This window comes from Lutra lutra, chromosome 12 (assembly GCF_902655055.1).
Source record: "Lutra lutra chromosome 12, mLutLut1.2, whole genome shotgun sequence".
Classification (NCBI taxonomy): Eukaryota; Metazoa; Chordata; class Mammalia; order Carnivora; family Mustelidae; genus Lutra; species Lutra lutra.
In genome coordinates this window covers 16,994,625-17,010,672 of record NC_062289.1, presented here as the reverse complement: position 1 = coordinate 17,010,672, position 16,048 = coordinate 16,994,625, and the positions used below count along the sequence as shown (strand labels likewise).

Here is a 16,048-nt window from a genome sequence, read left to right as displayed (position 1 = left end):
CTTTGCGTCTCTTAAACAGGTCTTTAGCAGAGCAAATGCTTTCAATGCTGATGAAGTCCATTGTCCCTTTTACGGTTCATGCTTTTGCTGTCAAGCCTAATTTTTGCTCTGGATCCTAAAAACTTTTTTTTCCTTAAAATTTTATAGTTTTAGTTTTTGTATTTAAGCCCATGATCCATTTGGGTTCAGTTTTATATAAGGTATGAGATTTACACTGAGTTTTATTGTTGTTGTTTATTTTACCTGTTCACATCTTCTTCCTCTAATACCATTTGTCCAGAAGGCTGCCCTTTACTGTTGAATTGCCTTAGCACCTTTGTTGAGTATCAGTTGGGGGTGTGTATATATGTGTGTGTGTATATATAATGTGTATATATATATCTATACACACACACATATATATAAAATTTTTTTTTAAAGTGATCTCTGTGCCCAGTGTGGGGCTCGAACTCACAAACTGAAGATCAAGAGTTGCACACTCTGCCTACTAAGCCAGCCAGGTTCCCCTCAGTTGGGTGTAGTTGTGTGCGGCTGTTTCTGGGTTCTGGCTTCTGTCCTATTGATTTACATGTCTGTCCCTCTACCAGCACCACACAGTCTTGACTATAGTGATCATAAAGTGTCTTGAAGTCCAGTACACTGGTATGCCCAACTTTATTCTTTCTCAAAATAGTTATTTTTCTTGAATTGAAGTATAGTTGACACTCAGACTTGTTTTTAGCAATCCTGGTTTTTTTGCCTTTCCATATAAATTTTAGGATTGTCTTGTCTATATCTGCAAAATCTTCTGGGATTTTGATAGGAATTTCATTAAACCTGTATCAGTTTGGGGAGAATCTATATCTTTACTATGTTGAGTCTTTCAGTTCGTGAACATTTATTTATTTATTTATTTATTTTAAGGATTTAAAAAATTTATTTATTTGGTGGGGAGAGAGAGAAAACATGTACATGAGTGGGGGGGAGCAGAGGAAGAAGGACAAGCAGACTCGATGCTGAGTGCGGAGCCTGACATGGGGCTCAGTCCCATAACCGTAAGATCACAGCCTGAGCCAAAATCAAGAGTTACATGCTCAGCTGGCGGAGCTACCCAGGTTCCCCTCTCCGTTTATTTAGATCTTTGATTCCTTTTATTGTTTTGTGGTTTTCATCATATGAGTCCACTAAATGTCTTGTTTTGCTCTTTTTTCTCTCTTAACAATTGTAAATGGTATTCTGTTTTTCAGTGTTCACATGTTCATTACTGCCATATTGAAATACAGTTAATTTTTCTATATTTATCATGTACCCCCTGACTTTGTTGAACTCATTTATTCGATTCAGTGTTTGGGGAAATAAATTATATTGAGTTTTCAGGGATGAGCCATCCCTTTTGCATTCCTGGAATGAATCCCACTTGCTCAGGCTGTATGATTCTTTTTATATTTGGTGAAGTTTATCTGATAATATTTTGCATTTAGAGTTTTACATTCATATTCTTTTTTTTTTTTTTTTTTTTTGTACTGTCTTTGGTGGGTTTTGGACAGGTTAGAATTAGCTTTATATAAGGCATTGAGAAGTGTTCTCTTCTATTTTCTGGAAGAGACTGTGCAGTTAATGTTCATTTTTCTTTAAATATTTGGTAGAATTTTTCAGTGAAACCACCTGGGCCTGGAGATTGCTTTGGGGACTTTTCTTAAAACACCTTCTGAGCTGGTAGAAGGACTGTCACTTGATGTAGGGATGAAAACCCCTCTTCCCTACTGGCTTTCTCTGACACCATCCCGGCGGTGGTGCTGGGACAACTTACTATAGCCTGAAGAGGGTGGACGTCTGGGCTGCTCCCGGACTTGGTGCGGTGGGCGTGGGGCTGTGGTGTTTCCTGTGGTGGTTGGCTGGAGCCGTCATTATCTAAAAAGTTTTCTCTTTTGTTAGCCTGACCCTCTCCTGGTCCTTTGGCTAGTGATAGCAGGCTTTTCTTGGGGATTATCATCATCATTATTATTTTGTCTCTTATCTTTTGGTGTTTCCAGATTGCCAGTTTCTTTAGCTCCAAATGTGGGAGATACATGAGGCAGAAAGAAACAGAAAGAACTCGTCACTGAGTTCCAGGGTCCTGCGGTCCCTAGCCAGCCTGCCTTCTTCTCTCTGCTTCTCAGAGTCTGTTAATGTCTGTTATATGTATAATGCCCAGGAGTTTCAGTGGTATTTAGTGGAAGGAATAGGGAAAGGTACTTCCATTTTCTTTTCCCAGAAGTGGAAGTTTCGCTCTGTTTTAACATCCTGTGTAGCTGCTGTGTCTTCAGGGAGAGATTCCCATGATTACATCGCTAGGCTCAGCCTGAGCCTTCCGGCCTGTGACTCTCGGTTGTGTTTGGAACTAGGTGTCCCGTGAGCACAGCGTTCTGCTTGATTCCTCTCTGCTCTCCAGGTCCATTTCCACGAATCCTGGCTCTTAGCCCACTTGTAAAAGCAGTCAGGGATGAGGTGGCGAATCTCTTCTGTTTGTTGTCTCTGGAGCCCAGGCTCCGAAGACCCCACCCAGCCTTTCCCTTGGAAACCACTTTTTCTCGGTTGAGCACAGTCCGCATTCCCGTTTCATCTCTGATTTCCTCCCCGTTTAGATGTTGACTCCCGTTGCTGTTGGAATGGGTCCTTCCAGGAGTTTGCCAACGGTGCCTGTTGGAACCCAGCAGAGGGTCTCTTCTGTTGATCCCAGCTGTGGCCACACGTGCTGTTCTCCTTCTACCATCTCCTCACATGTGCGCGTTCAGCCTTTCCAGAACTTTCGAGAATGTAATGGGATAAAGGAAGGTTTTAGTGGCATTTGCCAGTTACTCCTCTTCCAAATGTCCTGTGGACCATCTGTACCAAAGTGACGCTTGACACAGGGAATCAGGGTGCCACTTTACTCATAACTGGCCTCTTGCTCAGCACACCTGCTGGCGCAGGCCTCCACTGAGAGTGGAACTGGAAAATGTATGGTTTAGCGCAAGGCCCAGCCGGAGTCCAAGTCCTGGAATTCCTCTCACTCTTGACATGTGATAGGGGCAGGACCCCAGGCATGCTTAGCCAGGGTTGGACTGCCCTGCCCGTGTCTGCTGATCTCCCAGAGGAGACGGCAAGGAATCGTGGGTGAGTCATTTCCCCACCCAGCCGCACGGAACCGAGCTGTGCTGTGAGAAGGGAGCCACACAAGCACTTGACTTTGTAACACCCGTACATCTGCCCTGCTTGGAGGTTTTTATTCCAACCTATTTGCTTCTAATAATCCCCGCTTTGGGGCACATGGAGAAGAGGAGTGGGTGGAAGGGTGGAGAAGATTCCTGGTTCTCCATGAAGTATTTAAGAGCCAACAACTGAACTGTTAATAATTGATACTAAAATGTATGGGAATGTCATTGCTTCACTTCTCAGTAAAACCATGACTAAATTTAGCCAAGAACAGACTAGAAGTGCATCCTGTAGCCTCTTAGTTGGTAGGATGTTTTCGTAGTAGAGAATGTTATAGGTCCTTTGGTCAACCTTTTGTTGTACAGTTGGAGAAACAAATACCCAGTGAGGGGCGGAACGGGGACTCCAGGCTGGAGTGCCTAAGAGCCGGTTCATTATTCTGTCCGCTCTGTCATGCTGATAACCTCGGATCTAGAAGCATTTGGCAGTGGCAGGGAGCATTGGAATTAGAAGAGAATGGAATCTTGGGTTCTAGCCAGGTCAGCTCCTAGAGTGCAGACAGAGGTGCCTTTTTCTGCCGTGGTCCCGTTTTCAGGGATTGCTGACTCAGTGTAGTTTCTGTTCATCATGAACACAACACACCACGTGTATTAAATTCTCTTGAGCAGCCCCGGTCAGCCCTCATTTCTAGCCACACTCTGCCCAGGCAGTTGCTTCTGGAAACCATGGAGGCCACCTCCATGCCCTCGCCCACCCACAATATTACTAGCCGTAGACTCCTGGCTCTTGCTTGGTCCCGCTCTTCTTCTAAGTGCTTATTTTCAATTCTGGCCGGACGAGGCCTGTCCCAGTTTGCACTTCTGCCTTATCAGCCTTTTCTCCTGTGTTTATCACCTGAGTAGGTTTAATGTGCTGACCAGACCGCTTTCTGTAAATGTGCTCCTATAACTGTCAGCTCTTATTAGAAATTTTCAGTGTAGCAGGATGACTTGAGGACAAAAACCACCGCAACCCACCAGTTTGGAAACAAAAGGAGTCGGAGTCATTTCTGTTATAAATCTTGTTTTGTGTTATTTCCAATCTAAGCGAGATCTGAAATGAAATGCTCTGTGTACTCATCGTAAAATGGGATGAAAGTGAGAGTCAGAAGGCAAACTGGTGTGCTTTATTATTACTGGTATTATTTTGGGGCTGATTTTGCAGTAGCCAGAAGACTACAGAACTAGTGTCAGTGACGCAGACATGTTTTCTGTAGCACGGGGGCTTCTTCGCCCGCGGTGTTTTGACCTTCAGACCCACTGTTTCAACACACTTTGGTGTGTTGGAAATGTAAGCACAATACATGGTGTATTTACTCCTATTTCTCTAGCTTTTCTCAATTCGCAGGCAGTTTTTTTCCTTAAAACATGAATTGCAACACATGGAATTATTTTCCTTGTTACCCAGATAATTCCTCTCGCATGCAAGGAGGATGCCCAGTTCTGGCATCCCTGAGTCCTCAATAGGGCCATGATGTGTCCCTTTCCTCTTCCTCCCAGCCAGCATCTGCGGGAGGTGGGGCCAGGGCCTGCAGAGAAGGCACAGTATGACTAATTGTCACGTATGGAATGTGATTTTTTTTTTTTCCAGCTTTATCTTCCTGTAGCTTTCTTGTGTTACTTGACTATGGAAAGGTAATATCTTAACTTTAAAAAGTAGCAGTTCTCTGAGCAGATGAATCTGCTCCAGCGTAGAAGTTAGCTGTTTATTAACGAAGTACTGAAAATACTTCCTTTTTCAGACGTTATAAGTAAAATGTCAGAAGACAAATGAAGTCACTTAAGTGCATTTTATTATAGTTAACCCTTGAACAATGTGGGGGTTAAGGGCACCGATCCTCGCACAGTCAAAAATCCATGTATAACTTTCAACTCCCCAAAACCTTAACTGGGTTGTTTTGAAGTTTTTATTTAAGTTCTAGTTAGTTAACATGTAGTGAAATATTGGCTTCAGGAGTAGAATTTAGTGATTCATCACTTACATATAACACCCAGCGCTCATCCTGACAAGTGTCCTCCTTAATCCCTGTTCCCCATTTAGTCCAGCCCCTCCCCCCCAACTACTAACCTACTGTTGACTAGAAGCTTTACTGATAACATAAACAAGTTGATTAACACATATTTTGTATGTTATATGTATTATATACTGTAGCCTTATAATAAGGTTAGCTAGAGAAAAGAAAATGTTAAGAAAATCACAAGTAAGGGAAACTACATGGCAGTACTGTACTGTAAAAGATCCCCATGTAAATGGACCCACGCGGTTCAAACCATGTTGTTCAAGGGCCAACAGTATACTTTTCTGTATTCAGTTAAGTACTGTCACATTAAACTGCTTTATCCTCTTGTAAATAGCCTCAACTTGTATTGAAGAGAATTAGAGTTTTCAGATATATTTCAGTCCTTTGATTTAAAAAAAAAGGATAGGAAAGTCAGATTCTTGTAAAACTGCAAAGAAATACTGACCTGCCCCCATGCTATTCTATCCCTAAATCCAGAAAACAGCTGTCATCACCATGAGATCAAAGTATCCCAGAGAAGCTGATGGGTTAGTCTGTGAAAATGCTGTACCCCTGTCTGGGGAAGCAGGGGTAGCACAGTGTTACCGGAAACAGGTAGAGTGAAACAGAGAGAAACTCCGGGGAGTACAGCTGGACATAGGTCATGTGAGTGTTCAACTATTGATAACACAAGCATCAAGGAGAGAGTGTCTACAACCAAAATACCATGCTTTTTCTCAAGACGGAAGGGAGGCAAGGAGCAGAAGTGGGTACCCAGAGAGAAATGTGGGAGCCAATACAGTGTCTATGCATGAGTATATATGTGTGAACTAGAGGTAAGATCGTCACCAGTGTGATCCCCCAGCCACTGAATTCTCCCATTTCAGTAATTGCAAAATATGGACGCATTTTGATTTTTGGGGTGGTCCTGCCTACTGGCTCCCACTTTCTCTTTGAACTTCTGTGTTCAAAGTGGGTGAGGAGCCTTAGCCAGTGGAAATGGGTGAGTGCAAACACAGGGAGCTAGTCCATGGCTGGGGCAGGAGAATGGGGGTGGGATGGCCGTCAGCAGCCCTCACAGAGCCCCACGGGCTGGACCACCCCACCACGCAGTGCATCATGAAGGGACCGCTTCCCCTCTCCAGGAAACGGGTATGAGCAAGGTTGGTATTTGTTGTTGGCATCTGGTATCTGTTACTCTAACACGTTTTTTGTAGTCTTTGCAGTTAAAGAATTCTGTTGTAAGGAACACTCAAGAGTTTGTAATTTCTCTTCTTGAATCATTTCAATACTTATTTTAGTTAACCTGCTAGCAGTGAAACCTTTCACTTCACCAGGATTTCCGTGACTGTTTAAATATGTATTATAAACAAATAAATGTCCAACAAGGAAGATTAAATGATTCATTGTGAGTTTTGTACGTATCATGAAGGATATTTGTTGATAGATCTTGACGAGAGAGAATGTGAAAGTTACTTTCAACTTTTTTTTTTTTTAAGAATTTCTTTTATTTGTGTTGCTGTTTTTCCCTATCATAAACTAGTGTAACCATATTGCTTTAGATAAAGGAGAAGCTGTAGAGATGGTGTCCACTTGAACCCTAACACAATGGTCGGGTAGTTCTAACAGATGAAGTAGTGAGCTCTAAGGTCCAGAAGGGCACACGGCTTCCCAGTGATCTCACTACCAAGTCCTAGATCGTTATGAGAATTGAATGGAATGTTGCATTTCCATGTATTTTAAGTACTTCATCGCTTGGCCTGTAATGGAATGGGGTCCATGTCTGAGGTGTGTGTGGACATGCACGTGTTATGATTCACTGCCTGTGATTAACGGCCATGTGGCCAAAGCAAATAGAAGACCTGAGTTCAAAGGAACCAGTGATTACCTGTGATAGCGTAGACATCAACAGGATCTTCGAATGCACGAAGGTGCAGATGGCTTTTTCTTGTTGTGGCTTGTTTTAACCTTGGCTGTCTGTGTTGTTAGACAAGGAATGCTTTTTTTTTTTTTTTTTTTAAATGACGCTGGCCTCATCAAAGCTGCCTGTAATGGTCTTTATTTTGTGATTATAATAAACATTTTGTGAGATAACATTTGTATTTAGTCTTTTTAGGAGGAAAACCGGACAGATTTTTTTCAAGCAAGTTTCTGGTTTTCCATAGTTTTAGTTGCTCAGAAGTTTAAGGCCTTAATTTTGGGGACTGGATTCAAAAGCCAGAAGAAAAAGAAATCTTTTAAAAATTTTATAACTCCTCAGCATAAAAAGGTCATTTTAAATCTTAGCTAGAGTCTGTATTTTGAGGATTTCTTTAACTGACTTTAGTGTAAGTTAGACATTTTAGAAGGTGATGGATTCTTGTTACATTAATGGCTAACTAGAATTTGAATACATTCTATCTTGTGCTGTGTTGGGTTTATTTTTGGAGTGGATGCAGTAAGTCCTCACTTTATATTTACCTTAAGTTTGCTGTTTCTGTGTTTGAAAAATATGCCATGTTACTGCTTACATCTAAGGGGACGAAAAATAGTGTGTTTCAGTTTTTCCTGATTAGTTAAATGTAGGGCCTTTTCCAAAGAGCATTTCTGTCTTTATTTTATATGGGACTAGACTTTAAGCTTTACAGAGTTTCAGTTTAATATCGAAATTTATGTATCTGAATTTGAGTTCACTGATTTTATTATAAATCCTACAGTGTCCAGCTCATCCACTGAAAGACCAACTCAAGTAGAAAAACAACAGCTAATTGCTGTGGGTCATTCTTTTGTATTCCTGTATTTTAGAGTTCAGGTAACTGAAGTGACTGGGAAAAGAAAGAAAGAAACCAACAAATTGGATTAGTCTCTATTTTTTATTATTCTGAAGAAAGTTTTTTATGGGTTGTGGGAACTGGCTACTCTTGAGATAGATGCTTGCAAACGTGTAATTCTACATGAAAGCTGACTTGCTAACGTAATTTGCAAGATTACCTCCTCTAACATCCCTCCTCTGCACTGAACAAAATGTAAAAGTTAACAGAATTGAAAGTTGACCTGAAACTGACATTCTCTTTACCTCATGCTTTGGGGTGGACCCTGATGACCTAGTATATTCCAGGGTAAGGGATGTTAGGTTTAAACGTTTAACTTTCAAGTTTTGCTTTCTCCTTGGGCTTAGAAGCCACGAGAGCAGTATTTGACATGAGCAATGTGCCGTTAATTGGGGATTTTAACCACGCTTCTTTGCATATTAGAAAGTCCTTCGTAGGACCAACCCTGTCTCCCCCCTTTGGTTTATCTAGAAGACTTGCACTATCTGCCAGATGCTGCTTCCTAACCAGTGCAGCTACGCCTCACACCAGAGAATCCATCAGCACAAATCTCCCTACACCTGCCCCGAGTGCGGGGCCGTCTGCAGGTCGGTGCACTTCCAGAGCCACGTCACCAAGAACTGTCTGCACTACACGCGGAGAGTTGGTTTTCGGTCAGTATCTTGTTTGCTTACATGCAAGTAAAGCCCGCTCGCTTGTCACCGCGCGGCATTTCGAGTTCTGAGGGGTCCATGCACACCGTTTGCGGGGTCATACAGTGATACCTCAATTAACAGATCCTCTGGGAACCGAGGCCATGTGCAGTGGTGTTGATCTGTTTGGATCCTTGTGGGATTAGCCTTCTGGTCTCCTACTCCAGAGGGTAGATGGAGCCCGTCCTCCTGCAAAACCGTGCATGGGCCAGCGGTCAGCTTGGGTGAACTGTTAGAGCTTTTCCTTTCTGCACCCTTTCCAGCAACCTTCTGCTGTCACACTCTCTGCGTTTGAACCCCTCTAAGAATACCATGCATTTCTGTACCTTTTCATACGTCTCCTCTGAGCAAAACAGGATGCATGGTCCCCTTTATTTCGTCCTGTGGAAGGATTGGGTGTTTGCCCTTTCCGAACATCATCGTTCTTTGTGGAAGAACCTTCTACCCCAGGTAATCTTCCTCTGTCCCTTTTTCCTCGTTACCCAAGTCCAGGTGTTTCCCTCGTCTCTGTACATCCTAGCTGTGGCCCCTTTTGCTGCGCCTTGAGAATCTCAGATAACATCTGTTACGACATCTGGCGAATCTAATGTTCATTTAGGGAGCATGGAGTGATGATATACTGGAGCTTATACCATATACTGGTGACCTTCTGAAATGCATTCCTGTGCCTTTTCTATTCTGACCCCACGAAGGTCAGCCAAAAAAGCACGCCGTTGCCACACAGTGTCTTTGTTAATAGAGGTATTACTGTACTGTGTGTGTACCTTAAAATTAAATGTTTGCTTGCCTATAACTTAAATGTTAGACGGTTAATACACAGTGATATGTTCTAGTTGCACAGTTAACGCTATTTTATAAAAATGAAGTCTAGTCAGTATGATTTGATGGTTTTATTTCTGTTACATTCAGGTCACAGCAGTATCGATGGCTCTGTCCATTTCTCTAACCCTAAGAGAGACCTCGTTCACGTTCTTATCACATGCCTCCAAGCCTGTGGCCAGGAATGCTTAATGCATTGGGATCCACCCTCATAGGACACTTTCGGTTTGGAAATTAAGGAACTAGAGATTTGGGGTGGTAATTCTGTCCCGTGGTGCCTCTGGCAACGGCACTGTGGAGCCTGCTCCGGCTGCACTGAGATGCCCCAGAGAATGCAAGTGCATGCCCGCGGGCTCCAGGTGCTGAGGAAAGTCACACATTGAAGGTGCCCTTGATTCTACAAAGCCCGTACGAGGGTACCTTGGTTCTTACCCCAGGGTTTAAAACTATTATTACAGGGTTCTTTGTTTAGTCATGGGAAGCAGTTCTGCCCCATTTTTCGCTCTGCTCCTCTTTTAAGAGATGCCAAACTTTCCTCAAGTGTTTGTTTTTTTGAGTATAATGAAAGTAAACTTAGGGGGGAATGAATAAAGGAAGTAGGACTTCTGCAATTCTCACTATTCCTGGTGCCTTTCCTGAATTAAAACAAGCTCTGCACCCAGGCTAAAAGCAGTCAACTTAGTTGGAAAAGCCGATCCCCTGCCCGCATTTGGGAATTAGAATTTTAAAAAAATTTTGCGTTTAGTACAGGTTTTTTTCCCTTGGACTGGGGGCTTAGAAGAGCTATAAAAATGCTTCTGTGTGTGTATTCTGTGTAGTTCGTGTTTACCTCTTTAGTTGGGAGAAAAAATATTTGACCTTAATTTTTTTTACCTGCTGCTTCAAATAATGGTCCTGCCTGGTATTTGCCAGGGACTTAGCAGCCCCTTGGCCTTGTTATTTCTCCCAACTCTGTATGGGGAGAAGGACTTCTGGCTCTCTACTCCCATCATTTTCCCTGTGGTGTTTTTTTTTTTTTTTTTTTTGTCAGAGAAGTCTCTGAAAAAGCTCTCATGCCTCACTTGTCCCTTCATGACTCAGTGAGCCTGTTTCTTTCTCTTCTTGATCATACTGCCTCTCCCGGATGGTGACAGTGGTCCCTCCTGGCTCCTGGTCGATGTGGTAAAAGTCCTAGGTTTCTGTGAATTTTCCTACTTCTTGATCCATTGGCTTTGCATTTCAAAAGGGGGTCTATAGGATTGTATACTATAAACAGTAAAAAAAAAAAAATATTTTTAACATGAAGAGAAACTTTATTGGTTCCCAGAGCACAAAGGACCTCAGGTACATGAAATATTTATTAATAGATAGGATTTTTGTAGCATTAAGATACTGTGTGACTCCTTCAAATTCTGTCTTCTATTTGTTTGTCGTCTTTCCGTTTCCTGTTGACCTCTGTGCCCCGGAAACCTTTCTTCCATCTGAGGGCAGGTATTTTACAAAACTCTCTCTTTTCTTAACTGGTTTGTGAATTCTCTGCTTTCCTTCCTCATGTTAAGGACGGTTTTCCCTTGGCCACGTTGGTACTTTTTGGGCCTTGTCCTTCCACTGTTGTCTAGATGCTTTACTTTCCTGTTTATTTTCCGTAGGATTAAATCTTCCTTCCCAGTCCAGACAAAATCAGAGAATTCGTTCTTTGTGTCTTTCTGCCCTTCCTCATTCTTCGCCCTTTGAACACCACGTTCCTGCCCTTGATGAGAAAATGTTTCTGTGTATGGCGCTGGGGGAGAGGACCCTTCTGTCCATTAGTGACCCATTTTTGTTTGATGGGATCCTCCTTCTAACGTAGGAATCAGGCTTGTAGGGTTGGGAAGAACTAAAAAGTGACTTGAGTTCAACTGTTCTCCTTTTACACATGAGAAACGGGCCCAGAGAGGATCCGTGACCTGTTGAAGACAACACAAGTTCAGGTTAACCCAAACTAATTTCATTGTGCATGGGTGGCTTTATTGCCTAAAATAACACTTCAAGTAGATAAGCTAGAGGAGCTTTCCTTAATTATCCTCCTGATATGATTTAGTGTATTTTTTAATGTATATGCTGCTGAATATTATGCCTTAAATCATTTAAAATGCTAATACATGAGTAACAATTTATATGGACTGCCGGCAAAGCTTAACAAGGCATGCTTTATGGAACCCCCATGCGTCAGAGAATCCCGCCCCTGTGTGACTTGGGAAGCATCTCCATGAATCCGGAAGGTTCTAGGAATAAAAGTACCTTAAATTCTTGCAGGCTTAATGGAGCACTGCCTGCTGGAAGGCGGGCCCTGTCTGCAGTCCCCCTTCCCCAGGTCCCCCTTCCCCAATTCCAGCCCCATCTTCACGTCCAGGAACGGCTCCGCTCAGGTGGGTTGCCGGTTTACCTCCACAGACTCCGTGTCTGCAGAGCCCATCCTCAGGTTAGTTCTCAGGTGTGAAGACGGGGCAGTCCGGTCATCAAGCAGACATGTGAGCAGTGTTGCCCAGAGTCCCTGCAGGAGAGAGAAGAGCTTGGGAAGAAGCACATCTAAGCGTCAGAGCTTGTTTCCCAAGGACTAGATGAGATCCGTTCATGAGCTAATTACATTATCACACTTTCAAGAAGTAAAGAAGTTAATTGGAAAGATTATTTAGCGATGTTGATTTTTCAGGAGTTTATAATTCATGTTACTTCTTAAAACAAATGTTAAGTGTACATGAACTTATTTTCTAGGAGACAGACAATTTAGGTGGTTAACCTAATCTACCCAACAGGCCCCCCTTCATTGCACATCCATTGAACACATCAGTGTGTCCCCGGAGACCATGGCCATGGCTTCGAAGCCAGTACTGATTGGTTCTCTGCGCCCCTCTGTTGATGGCATGTAGGTTGAGGCAGTGAAGAGTTCTTCCATTGGAGATGCCATTTAGGCATTGGGGGGTAGTTAGGAGTCTCAGGGGCTGGGGTTCGAATCCAGCATGTGGGAGTGTTTTCCAGAGTCACAAGACCTAGGGTCTTTCTGTGTTCCCTGGGCTTGGTACCGCCCCCACACTCCGCCGGTCTCCCCACACGCAGGAGTCTGGGTTTTAACTCCCGGCAGTGTCAACAATGCACAGGACATGGGGCAGTTGAGTTTTGTTTTCCTTCTCATGATCTTCCTTCTTAAGTATATAAAAATAATTTGACCTGTTCTAAGTAGAAAACAAAACAAGATTTACTTCCTAAAGGCCATGAGAACCCTCAAGAGGCCATTGACAAGATGCTCATTTTCGCTGACTTTGACAGTGAAGGTGCCCACGTGTGATGGTCCCGTGCTGACGACCGCGTGTTTGTTTCCTGGCAGGTGTGTCCATTGCAATGTCGTGTACTCTGACGTGGCCGCTCTGAAGTCTCACATCCAGGGCTCTCACTGTGAAGTCTTCTACAAGTGTCCTATTTGTCCCATGGCGTTTAAGTCTGCCCCAAGCACACATTCCCATGCCTACACACAGCATCCCGGCGTCAAGATAGGAGAGCCAAAGTAAGTCCTGCCGCCTTCTGACTTCGTGCCACTGCCTGCTCAGGGATTTAGAGGACGGGGTAGTTCTGCGGAATAAAACTTAAGGTACAAAGAAGGACCCACTGCGAAGAGGTCGCTGCAACAGGAGGTCTAGCCGGTGGCTTGTCACTCCCGGCACCCTTCGGCTCCTTCCAGGGGAAGCCTCCAGCCAAAAATGTCACTTCCTGCTTATGCCCTTCAGCTGTTCAGAGCAAGTGAATATTTATCAGTTTTGTCCTTTTTCTTAAGATGATTTTAACAAATAAGTTTGAGGGGAATGGTAAAATACTGTCATCTTCCCTTTTTGTTTTAAACCTGGTTTCTTAAAGGGTACCAACGTCCGTTTAAAACGCTGGTCAGTGAATTTAACTTCATAGCCAGTATAAGTCCTTGATTAGGAACAGCAAATTTCATTTTTGTCTTAATCTTGCTCTTATTTTGGTCAGTTTTTGCTTTGTGAGTCTTTAATAACAAAGTGGCCGTGGAGCAGACCTGGGCCTCCTGCCTGGGTCACGGGCAGCTTAGCCAAGAGGAGGGAGTGTGGGCTTTGGATTCCGAGGCCTGCCACCCCCCCCGCCCCCCGCAGCTGTGAGGTCTGGGACTGTCACGTGCTCTGTTTCAACATCCATTTTTCTCCCTGTAAAGTGAGGGTAGTGCTTACGGCCCAGAGTTTGTGTGAGGCTGAAGGGAGGTGACATTTAAAATGTGTGGCACACAGTCCCTCTGTCCAGAGCACGGAGGGGCTCGGTGACTGGTCCTTTCCACATTTCTTCTTTGTTGTGTACATAGCACTGGGTTACAGCCTCGCGGTGAAGCTCATTTCATTCTCATATCATTTACGGCAACGTGGAATTTGTTGTGTGAGGTTAGTCTGTGCACAAAGCTGTTGATGTGTTTTGCCTGTAACTCCGTGATCACGGAAGCGTTAGAGGGAAGACGTGCAGACGCGCCACATTACGCGTGCCAGCTTTTTACAGTAACATTTAGTTTGGGGAAATATTAATGACGGAACACTATAGGAGCATTTATTAGAAAATGAGGATAAAGTTTGGAATTCTGTTCTAGGAAGACCTCCCCTCTGGTCTCTGTGGATCCTTGGAATTGAAGCAAACTGCAGATCAGGCGACCCGTATATAACCTGGTATTTTGGGCCCGAAGACACACTTGAGTGAGCTCTGAGGTCCTCACTGTTCATGGTAGTAAAGCTTCTAGGTGCTAAGGGGGTGTCTTGCCCCATTAATACAGTTTTTAATTGGGTTCTCTTTTTTTTCCTTAAAGATTTTATTTACTTATTTGACAGAGACCACAAGTAGGCAGAGAGGCAGGTGCAGAGAGAGGGGAAGGAGCAGGCTCCCCGCAGAGCAGGGAGCCCAATGGGGGGCCTGATGCTAGGACCCTGAGATCATGACCTGAGCCGAAGACAGAGGCTTAACCCACTGAGCCACCCAGGCAACCCTAATTGGGTTCTTTATTCAAATAAATAAATAAAACTTTACTGACATCTGGAATAGTACTTGTTACCTGGGAATACAGGGCAGCAACTGATTAAGGTAAGCTAAAACAGTATTTTTCCAATTTGAGTAATGTATAGGAAGAAATTACTCCAGTATTTTCCTAAAATTATTTTTGCTACCATTGTTCTTTAATAAGTACCAGCTCTAAAGATGGGCATCGACTACTATGTTTTGAATTGTAAAGCTAAAGGGAAAAAAAATTAGGGATAAAATACAGCAAAACTGCCAAACCAGGCAGCTATAACTCAGCCGCGTCCATTCAGTGAATGGCAGTGCTTGGCCGAGGCGAGTCGCCACCTGCAGCCTGGCTGGGACCCCAGGTGCTGCTCGACTATATCACAGAGGGGCCTTGAGCTCACTCTTCCCTGCCACCTTGCCCCATTCAGCCTCCCGTAAGGCCTTGCTTGGCACCGAACACTTGGCCTCCACGTGATTCAGAAGCTTCCTTTTGACATTAAATCCATCTCTGCTCTGTTGATGTAAGCCCCCCACCCCCCCCCTCCCAACTCAGTAGCCCTGACTACACTGGAGACTCAGGTGTTGAAATCTAGCAGGATTGGGTTCACAGGTGGTTATGCAAATGACAAGGTTATGCAGATGGTGGGCATTAATTTTTTTAAAGATCAGTATAAAAATAACCCTCCCCTATTTTCTTTCAAGACTATATGAGGTCTAAAAATAGAGCGCCATAGAGTCCTGTTGTCCCAGCACCTCAAACTGAAATGCATAGATTCTGCTTCCGTATTTTTTTTTTTTTAAGATTTTTTTATTTAACATTTATGTAGTGTTTCTTATGTGCCAGGCACTGTTCCAGTGCTATGTTTCTTGTTTTTCAGTGTGTGGTCAGGCTTGTTACCCTGCTGTCTTAAAAGAAAGCGGTGAGCCCTCTTTAATCCTTTCTGGGTGACTTCCAGTTCATTTTAAATGCCCTTTCCTGGATTTCATGGTGGTAGAGGTTTGTGTCTGTTTTCGTCTTTTCCTTGACGTCTGATGAACAGCAGGGTTTTTGCTATTTTGTGCCTTCCTGTTACTTGCCACTTTAAATGTATGTGAGTTCAGAAGTGAGACTCCAAAGTCTAGGATTATGTAAGAGACAGAGTTTCTGAATCAGTCCAGCATGTGCTGAATTTTAAGAGCAGGACGACGGGAGGCTTTGGAGTGAGATGAGGCTGAATTTGAACCGTGGCCCTGGGATCTGTGCAGCATCCAGCAGATTCTCTTCACCCCGAGCCTGTCCGTGACATGGTTCACCTGTTGGAGGCTTGCGGATGGTCAGTTGCTCAGGACAGTGCTTTGCGCTTAGTTGGGTACAGTCAGTGGTAATGAAGGAGGTGGTTTGTGGTAGGGATTTCTGAGCTTGGCATCTTTGGTTCCATAAGCTTTTACATTTGTTTCGAGGGATACGCACTATTCTGGAGAGTTTGGGTTGCTGTAAGTTGGACCTGAGTGTGGGTATTTGGTTTTAGCTTTCTTTTTTCTCTTCC

At 43.7% G+C, this 16,048-nt stretch overlaps 1 protein-coding gene across 6 annotated transcripts in view; it reads left to right on the top strand.

Moving 5' to 3' along the window:
* ZNF532 (zinc finger protein 532) overlaps positions 1-16,048 on the top strand; it is a 105,219-nt gene that overhangs the window by 54,173 nt on the left and 34,998 nt on the right. For 4 of the 6 annotated variants that reach the window (XM_047696589.1, XM_047696588.1, XM_047696587.1 and 1 more), the window contains 2 exons: positions 8,473-8,654; positions 12,856-13,032. The exons of the other annotated variants lie outside the window; for them this stretch is intronic. In XM_047696589.1, the coding sequence (XP_047552545.1) occupies positions 8,473-8,654; positions 12,856-13,032 (359 nt within the window). The remainder of the gene's footprint in view (positions 1-8,472; positions 8,655-12,855; positions 13,033-16,048) is intronic. 6 annotated transcript variants of the gene reach the window in all.